General features: G+C 45.5%; 1 protein-coding gene and 1 non-coding gene across 4 annotated transcripts in view; both read left to right on the forward strand.

Moving 5' to 3' along the window:
* Positions 1–9,668, forward strand: part of Dnaaf4 (dynein axonemal assembly factor 4) — a 12,539-nt gene that overhangs the window by 1,163 nt on the left and 1,708 nt on the right. For 2 of the 3 annotated variants that reach the window (XM_021207883.1, XM_021207884.1), the window contains exons 2-7: positions 499–646; positions 1,220–1,353; positions 2,078–2,303; positions 4,319–4,464; positions 5,683–5,792; positions 7,437–7,590. In XM_021207883.1, the coding sequence (XP_021063542.1) occupies positions 499–646; positions 1,220–1,353; positions 2,078–2,303; positions 4,319–4,464; positions 5,683–5,792; positions 7,437–7,590 (918 nt within the window). The remainder of the gene's footprint in view (positions 1–498; positions 647–1,219; positions 1,354–2,077; positions 2,304–4,318; positions 4,465–5,682; positions 5,793–7,436; positions 7,591–9,668) is intronic. The other variant, XM_021207885.1, reaches the window with a different exon arrangement.
* LOC115064989 lies at positions 8,303–8,409 on the forward strand. Its single transcript, XR_003844790.1, has one exon. It is a non-coding gene; the product is annotated as a U6 spliceosomal RNA (small nuclear RNA).

Consider the following 9,668-nt stretch of genomic DNA (forward strand, 5'->3'; position numbering starts at 1 on the left):
AGAGGGAGAGGGAGAGGGAGAGGGGGAGGGGTGGCTTCAAACTCACTTCCTCACTTCGTAGTTGAGGATGGCCTGGGATGTCTGAGCACCCTGCTTCTACCTCCTGAGTGCCCAGATAACAGGCCTTGGACACCACGCCAGGAGCTATATCCCCACCCTAGCATGTTGGCTATTTTTTCTGGAATAAACTGTTGTAAATTTTTTTGATTTACCTTTACTTTATGTGTGTTGCAGATTTAGCTCTGTGCATGAATGTGTACCATGTGTTTGTCTAATGCCCTAGGTTCAGATGAGGATGTCAGATCCTGGAACTGGAGTTCAGGGGGTTGAGAGTCTCCATGTGGGTGCTGGGAACAGAACCCAGGTTGTCTACAAGACTAAGTGCTCTTAACCACTGAGCCATCTCTCCAGCCCACACTTCTTTTTCTTTTTTAGATGGCAGTGTCTTTGATTTGTGTAACTAACTTAACACCTTCTCTCTCTCTCTTGTCTGAACAGGTTAACTTTCCTCCATTTTTATTTGAGGTGTTTCTCTATGCTCCCATAGATGATGAAAAGAGCAAAGCCAAGATCGGAAATGACACAATTCTTTTCACATTGTATAAAAAGGAGCCAGTTCTGTGGGACAGCCTTTCTAGGCCGGGTGGTAAGTTTTTAAATGAAAGTTCTTCACTTGAGCTGGGTGTCATTCAAGAGAGCTCAGTATGCACCTGTAAGCCAATATCAGAAAGCTGGGCTACATGAAACCTTGTCTTAAAAATTTTTTTTTTCCTCTCTGGGTGTCATGGTGACCCCAGGTGATGCTTGCTTACACTCCTCAGGTCTTAAGATGCTGAAGTAAGAGGATCACAGTGCTAAACCACCCTGGGCCATATAAAAGATGCTGTCTCCGTCAGTTTTTCACTTTTTATGAAATTAGATCTATAGCAGTCTTATCCAGATCAGTATAAGTGCTTCTCTCCTCAATAAAACAAGTTAATGCCGGGCGGTGGTGGCCCACACCTTTAATCCCAGCACTCGGGAGGCAGAGGCAGGTGGATTTCTGAGTTCGAGGTCAGCCTAGTCTACAGAGTGAGTTCCGGGACAGCCAAGGCTACACAGAAAAACCTTGTCTCAAAAGACAAAAACAAAACAAAACAAAACAAAAACCCAACCACCACCACCACCAAAACCCAAAAATATTCATAATCCCGACATAGTGCTTTTCCTTATATTCCAGTTGATAAAGAGATGATGCAGGGAATAAGAGAAAAATCTATCTTGCAAGCACAGGAGAAAGCAAAAGAGGCCACAGAAGCAAAAGCCGCTGCCAAGCGAGAAGACCAGAGATATGCACTGAGCGTGATGATGAAGGTACGCACTAGGCGTGATGATGGAGGTACTCACTAGGCGTGATGATGGAGGTACTCACTGGGCGTGATGATGGAGGTAAGCGGCAGGTTCCAGGGCACTCGCTAAAAGAGGTGCTGATGAGCAAGGAGAGAAGTAGTTCAGCCAGGAGCCGGGGTGCAGGCCACCAGGCTCCTCAGGACAGCGAAACAGGAGGATCAGAAGTCGCAGCCATCAGCGACTGTGGTGATACAGCCAGCAGTTGAGAGGCAGAGGCAGAGGCAGTCAGATCTCTGAGTCTGGGGCCAACTTGGTTTACAGATAGAGTGGTAGGCAAATGATCAGCTAATGCAGCTCATGAGTTTGGTCCTCAGCTTCTTGGCCAATGACCTGTATACTGTCCCATCACTTCTCCTGTCACACTCCCACCCCCACCCAACACTGAGCCTCCTACATGAAGCCTAGGTTGGGGGGGGGGAGGTGTGGAGAGGGGCTATGGAAAATGCACATTTGGTGATGCACATCTGGAGAACATCCAGTCCTTTACATACATACATACATACATACATACACACACACACACACACACACACACACACACACACACGTGGGGAGGTGGGAGCAGGATCCACTGTTTCAGTGCAAACTGGAACCAAGTCTCTTATCCCAAGGCTCAGACACTCATCCCACATGTACAGCCACTGCTTTTTGAATGTTTTAAAGAACTTGCTAATTACAATGTTTGTAGATTGAAGAAGAAGAGAGAAAAAAAATAGAAGATATGAAAGAAAATGAACGGAAAAAAGCAACTAGAGAATTAGAAGCATGGAAAGAATGTCAAAAGAAATCTGACGGACAAAAAAGAGTCCAGAGGAAGGAGAAACCCCCTCAGGGAAAGCAAGCTGAAGAGACCAGAGCACTGAAACCTCAGGGTTCACCCCTGAAGGCCCCGCCCACTCGCCTCCCCACAAGAGGTGTGATGCCCCTGTCTTTTTCTCTTCCTTTCTTTTTAGAAATCTTTTTGCAGGCATAGGCCATGCTCCTGTGTACTGAAAATAAGCAATAAGACACAAAGACGTAAGATGGAAGACCTTTGCTGAGGGGCAAGACGGGATTTGCTGTGTAGGTCTGAACCTCCTGGACTATGATACGCTGGCCTCAACCAAAAATGTTTGGCTCATAGGGATTCACTGTCACACATGGCTTCCTGGGCACATGGTAGTATTTTGTACAAACTGGAAACATCGAGTGTAGAGAGACATTGAAAAGAACAACAAAACACGGGGTAGACACTGGTAACTAGTTAAGGATTGGCTAGAGGAAAGGAGCCACACAATTGGTGTGAGGATGCAATCAACTCATTTACCTTCTTCATTTTCCTCTCCTGTAGCCTAGGCTGGCCTCAAACTTGCTGCATAGCTGAGGATGACCCTGAACTTCTCATCCTCCTGTCTTCACCTCGCTATTGCTGGAATTTTAGGCATGCACCACCATGCCTCAAGCAAATTTGTTTTCTCCCTTAATGCTGGGAAACAAGTCCAAGGCCTTCTGCCTTTCTAGGCAAGCTTATAGAGCCTGAGCTAAATCCAACACACACACACACACACAATTTTTTTTTTTGAGAAGGCATTATATATAGTCCAGGGCTGTCCTGAATGCCCTATATAGATTTTTTTTTAATGTCTTTACCTTTTCTTTCTTTCTTTTTAAAAATAATTTGTTTTCATTTGATGGGCATTGCTGTTTTGCCTGCATGCATATTTATGTGAGAGTGTTGGATCCCCTGCAACTGGAGTTACAGATAGTTGTGAGCTGCCATGTGGGTGCCAGGAATTGAACCCTGATCCTCTGGAAGAGCAGCCAGTGCTCTTAACTGCTGAGCCTTCTCTCCAGCCCTTCCTTTTCTTACTTGTATGCACTCCTTTTCTCTAAAGTATGTTACTCTGAGTCTTTGGTTTTTGAAATCCTCTTCCACCTGTTTCAACGTTTGCCTCTAAGCCTGTGTGTCATATTTAGGTATGTTGGTGTTTCTAAGTAACAGCGTCCTTCCTTGTCTAGAGATGACATCCTAGCACAAGTCTTCCTTCCCCTTGTCCTGGCTGGGCAGCCTCTGAGTCGGCTGAGCCCCTTATGCGACTATCTGCCTTTCATTATCATCGCGGCTGCTTCCTTACAGTTCTCTGTGATGGCTGAAAAGCTCCCTTCTTTAGGAAGTATGTAGAGATACTGCTGTGGGACATAGGGATTGGAGGAGGCGTGCATGTCAGTAATAGATTTGCCTAGTGGATATGAACTAGACAGAAGCTCAACAGTGAACCCTAGAAAAGTAGCAGGTCATTGGTTAAAGAATAGACTGGCTGCCGTGTTAATGCTGAGTGTTCTATACCTTGTTGCAGAAAACATCTTTGATTTATTTTTATTACTATTATTTGTGTATGACCTGTGTGTGTGTGTGTGTGTGTATGTGTGTGTGTGTGTGTGTGTGTGTGTGTGTGTATGTGTTGGAGATGTGCCATAGTAGGTCAGAGGACATCTCTGTAGAATTGTTGTCCTTTTGTGTCCCCCACCCCAAGTTTTTGTTTTTGTTTTTGTTTTTTGAGACAGGGTCTCACTTTGCTCACTATGTAGCCCTGGTGGCCTGAACTTCCTTATATAAAACAGTCTGGCCTTGAACTCACTCTGCCCTGAGTACTGGGACTAAGGTGTACATTGCCCAACCCAGCTCCTTCCACTTTGTGCCATGCTTACACAGCAAGCATCTACCCTCGGGCCCATCTCACTGGTCTAGCTTTGACTTGTTTTATTTTGTTGGGTTTTGTTGTTGTTGTTTTTTATTATTTATTTTTTGTTATTTGTTATTTGCTTCATTGTTATTATTGTTATTTGTTATTAATCCTAGAACTACCTTTGGTATGTAATTATCTTAAAAGTCAATGTGTTAGTTAGAAGTGAGAAATAAATGACTTGCTGGATGCCTTTGCTTTTGAAGGGAGGAATTGGGAAAACATATTTCCTGAGAAGTTAAAGGAAGACAGAGCCCCTGAGCCTCGCTCCCCTGGCAGTATTCAAATCAGATTCACCCCTCGAGTGTTCCCAACCGCACTTCGGGAATCCCAAGTCGCAGAAGAGGAGGAGGTAGGCACACAGCATCAGTGAGTCAGTCACCACTTCAGTTAGTGTCAGCGTCACCGCTGGTGGAATGCCTTCCCTACTTCACCTATGGAAATTAGTGAGTTTCAGGACAGCCAGAGCTATGGAGAGAGGTCCTACCAAAAAAGAAAAAAGGAAGAAAAAAAGGAAGGAAGGAAGAGAAAAGGGAAGAAAAGAAAAGAAAGGAAAGGAGAACAAAACAAGCTAGGTTTTATATTTCTTTGTTTTGTGTTGCATGTTTTGTTTTAGTGTTTTTCTGTTTGTTTTTGTTTGAAACAGTGCTTAGATTTCTCTCTAAACCTATTTTATTCAGGGTTCTTAAATGATTCAGAGAGAGGGGTGAAAGGAGATTAGTAGGAAAAGGGCGTTGTGGGCCTGCTTGGTAGTAGTTCCTCGTGGGCGAGTCCACTTTTCACTGTCAGGATGCCAGCAGTCTGGTTCAATAGCAAACACTAAACACGAAACAGTAGCAGTGGCTCAATCCAGCAGAAGTCTGAAGGCTTCTCCCAAATTGGCACGAGTCAGCAGAAGTGGCCAGAATCAGCTGAAATATCATGAGAAGTTCTTTGTTGTGTTTCTCTCTAAAAAGTGAAGACCAGCAAGCATTGCACAGAGTTGTAATGCAAGAATAACTTCTCATTGTGTATGGGGTCCATACATGTTTGCTGTTGCTACACCTCTCCTCATGAACACAGTCCAGGAGCCCCTGCCCAGGGAATGGCTCCATCAACAGTTAAAACAAGTCTCTTCACATTAAGTAATGCAGTCAGGATAATCCCACAGGTATTCTAGAGACCTGGGAGATTTCCATATACTGTCGGATAGACAGCACTAGCCAGCACGGACGGGTCGACGGCACTAGCCAGCATAGACGGGTTGACAGCACTAGCCAGCATGGACAGGTTTACGGCACTAGCCAGCATAGATGGGTTGACGACACTAGCCAGCATGGAGGGGTTGATGGTACTAGCCAGCATAGACAGGTCGACGGCACTAGCCAGCATGGAGGGGTTGACGGCACTAGCCAGCATGGAGGGGTCGACAGCACTAGCCAGCATGGAGGGGTTGATGGCACTAGCCAGCATAGACGGGTTGACGGCACTAACCAGCATGGAGGGGTTGACAGCACTAGCCAGCATAGACGGGTGGATGGCACTAGCCAGCATGGATGCTGTCCACCACCAAACTGCGTTCTCATTGTAGTGGCTGCATAAACAAGCAGAGGCACGGAGAGCCGTGAACACTGACCTTCCTGAACTCTCTGACTTAAAAGAAGAAGAGAAAAATCCAGACTGGTTGAAAGACAAGGGAAAGTGAGTTGTCTGAGTGTCCTGCATCCTACACTGGGCTCATCATGTTCCAAGACTAGCTGGACCTTGTGTTTGTGAGTGTGCATGCTGTTGGGGTAGGCAGGCCATGTGCTGGTTCATGTCTACTCGACCCAAGCTTGAGTCATTTGGGAAGATGGAACATCAATTGAAAAAAAATGCCCCCAGCAAGGTTTGCTTGGCCTACACAACAAACTAAAGGCCAGCATGGGTAACTTAGTGAGACCCTGTCTTAAAATAAGGAAGGAATTGCTGCAATCCTGCTCCAGCCTCCCAAGTGCTGGAATGACTAGCATATGCTTTCATGTGCTTTCATGCATGCGAGGATGTGTTTTACTAGGGCTTTTGTTGTTTTGTTTTGTTTTTGAGACAGAATTATGTATAGCCCTAGCTGTCCTGGAACTAGCCCTGTACACCAGGCTGGCCTTGAACTCACAGAGATCTGCCTGCCTCTGCCTCTCTGCCCCTGCCCCTGCCCCTGCCCTGCCCCTTGCCCCTGTCCCTGCCCCTTGCCCCTGCGATTAAAGGTGTATGCCATCACCACTGAACTGACATATCAACACTCCTGCTTCTGCCTCCAAACTCCTGGGATTACAGGCCTTTAGCACCATGTCCATGTTATTCTTTAAAAATCATATTTAGAATGTTTCTCCCTGCTTCCCTCTAATGCTAAATCAAAGGGGCATGTGTCTCTTTACCAAGACGTACTGATGCTGGCTGGCTGGCCTTGTGCACTCTGTCTGTCCAGTAGACTTTTGTAGTGATGGGGTTTGCTCGAGGGCCTCACTAGACAAGTGCTATAACACTGAGCTATGTCCCCTGCTCTTTCTCCTTTTTACAATTATGTCACCTATTGTTTGTTTTGACTTGAGGCTCACATGACACAGTCTCCTTTCTCCCTCTCAAGTAGTGGGATTGCAGCAATTCCTTCCTTATTTTGAGACAGGGTCTCACTAAGTTGCCCATGCTGGCCTTCAGCTTGTTGTGTGGACCAAGCAAACCTTGATCTTGCAATCTTCTCACCTCAGCCAGTTCAGCAGCTGGGGTTACAGGTCTGAACCACCAGGCTGGTTGGTGTTGGCTGTGTGTGCGTTGACGGTACACCAACATGGGTGTCTCGGATGTCTCGCTCATAGCAGCGTCCTCGAGTCATGAAGAGCTAGCTGTTCCTTCTGGTTCTTGCTGTTTCCGTTTTCTCTGCACCAGTTTCCCCATGGTTACCACTGAACAGCAGCGGCTGTGCTGTGTGCTTTCCTCCTCCATATCCAGCAGGGGGAGAAGTTTTACCAGCTTTTCACACCCCAACTTGAGGCCCAAGTCACCAGCTTCATTCAGACCAGTTTAAGCCCTTTTCCTATCCCTAAATAAATCCCCATATCAAGGAAGATAGGCATACACCTGCTGCATTAAACCTGTGAGGGCAGCCTATGGGTGGGAGGATCCGTCCTACTCAAGGTCCTTGCTTGGTGTATGTGGAGAGATGGAGTCTGTGCAGTAGGCAGTCTCCATCTGACAGGAAATAAACAAGGCAGATGGTGAACCATCTCTCTCTGAGTGCTAAGTAGGGTTGATGTTATTTTTTCATGTCTGCTTTAATGTTAAATTGGCCCTTTCTTTTTGTCTCATTAGCAAATTGTTTGCAACAGAAAACTATTTGGCAGCGGTTGATGCATATAATTTAGCCATACGACTGAACTGTAAGATCCCATTATTGTATTTGAATCGGGCTGCTTGCCACCTCAAATTAAAAAACCTACACAAGGCCATCGAGGACTCTTCTAAAGTACGTATATTTCTCTGTTTGGGTGTGTTATGTATTTACTTCATTTAAAAATATAGTGCACAGCCAAGGCTATATAGAGAAACCCTGTCTCGAAAAACCAAACCAAACCAAACAAAACAAAAAAATATTGTGCTTTGGGGCTGGAGAGATGGATCAGCCGTTAAGAGCACTGACTGCTCCTCCAGTGGACCCAGATTCAATTTCCAGCACCCACATGGTGGCTCACAACTATCTGTAACTCCAAGATCTGACACCCTCACATAGATATACATGCAAATAAAACATCAATGCACACTGGCTGGGCAGTGGTGCATGCCTGTAATCCCAGCACTTGGGAGGCAGAGGCAGGTGGATTTCTGAGTTCGAGGCTAGCCTGGTCTACAGAGTGAGTTCCAGGACAGCCAGGACTGCACAGAGAAACCCTGTCTCGAAAAACAAAACAAACAAAATGCACGTCTCACACACACACACACACACACACACACACACACACCACCACCACCACCACCACCACCACCATATATATATGTATGTATGTATGTATGTATGTATGTATGTATGTATGTTTATATATATATATATTTGTATATTTTGATATATATGATTATCATGAAGAGCCAGCTATAGTGGCTCATCAAGGGGTTGAAGGAAGAGGATCACTTAGTTCAAGGCCAGACGAATTCCAGGCAAGGTTACCAAATGAGAAAAATGTATGCTCACTTCAGCAGCATGTATGCTAAAAAAGGAATGATACAGAGAAGAGCATCATGGCCCCTGTGCAAAGATGACACAGAAATTCATGAAGTATTTCCTAATTTGTCTTTTTGAGTTTCCATTTGGAATGTGCTTAGACTACTAAAACAATAACTACTGATGTCTGAAAAGTTTGTTATAGAACCTAGCATGTTCATGATCCACAGGGACGGGGATTGGGCCTATGTTTGCTTGGCCCTCTTTATTGGTTTAAACGATGCTCTAGGATTTAGCACTTAGCCTAGTGGTAAAGCCTCTGCTCAGCCAGTGTGAGGTGCTGGGTTCTAGACTCAGTCCCCTCCCCCAGAAGTTCTGCCTTCAAGGTAATCGCTGTGCTGTGTGTGTGGTCCTTTTTCCCCTTTTTCTTTGTTCTGTGTAGAGGACGGTCTGCAGTAGCCATGCTTTCTGTTTCCAAAGAGTGAGCTTGTTTTGGAGTGAGCCGAAGTGAAAGACCAATCGGCAAGTGACAGGCAGGAAGTGAAGCCTCAGATAGTAAAAAACGTCATCGCCTCGGGCCCTGACGATGTCCTGCAGTGGTGACTGGGGCAGTCCCACTGAGGAAGTCCCACTGGGCTTCCTGATTGAGAGGTGTCTAGGCAGAGCATAGGCTTTGCTTCATGGAGGAGCCTCCGGTTCCTCCTTCCCACTGCAGGCCTTTTTATGCTGTGTGATAAACAGTAGTAACCTCTGCTGGGAATGGCTCTCCCTGAGAACCAGTCATTCTCAGGGGTGCGATGTTTTTAATTAGAGCCTCAGCTCTTAGCTATTTTCCTTTCTCCTTGTTAGAGAACCTGACCTAGGATGTGGAGGTTTGGGAGATCTTGAAAAAAACATGCTTGAGTCAGCTCTCAATATGTGCAAATAGCACATGACAATTTACCAATATAACTTATAGTGCAGGCCTAAATTGCCTAACATTGAAAAGGCCTTAAGTTTGCTGTTCCATGCCTAAGCTCCCTATAGCTGGGATTATAGGCATGCACCACCAGGCCCAGCTGTTTGTTTTGTTTGTACTTTTAGTGTTTTATTTATTTTTGAGACAGAGTCTCATGTAGCCTAGACTGTCCCAGAACTTAGTATGTAGAGAAGAATGGCCTTTCACTCTTGATCCTCAAAAGTGCTGGAATTGCAAGCCTGTGACTACACTCAGCTTAATAATGCTCCAGGCACAGGAATTATAGGTGCAAAGCATTCTGTCTGACTTTTATACACACACATGTATATAGTGTATGTGGTGTGGATGTGGATGTGTTTTCGGGCCTGTGTAGTGGCAAGAGGTCAGTCTTGGTGGTGTTCTTTAGGCACTGGTCATCTTTTTCTTTTTT

Source organism: Mus pahari, chromosome 10 (genome assembly GCF_900095145.1).
Source record: "Mus pahari chromosome 10, PAHARI_EIJ_v1.1, whole genome shotgun sequence".
Classification (NCBI taxonomy): domain Eukaryota; kingdom Metazoa; phylum Chordata; class Mammalia; order Rodentia; family Muridae; genus Mus; species Mus pahari.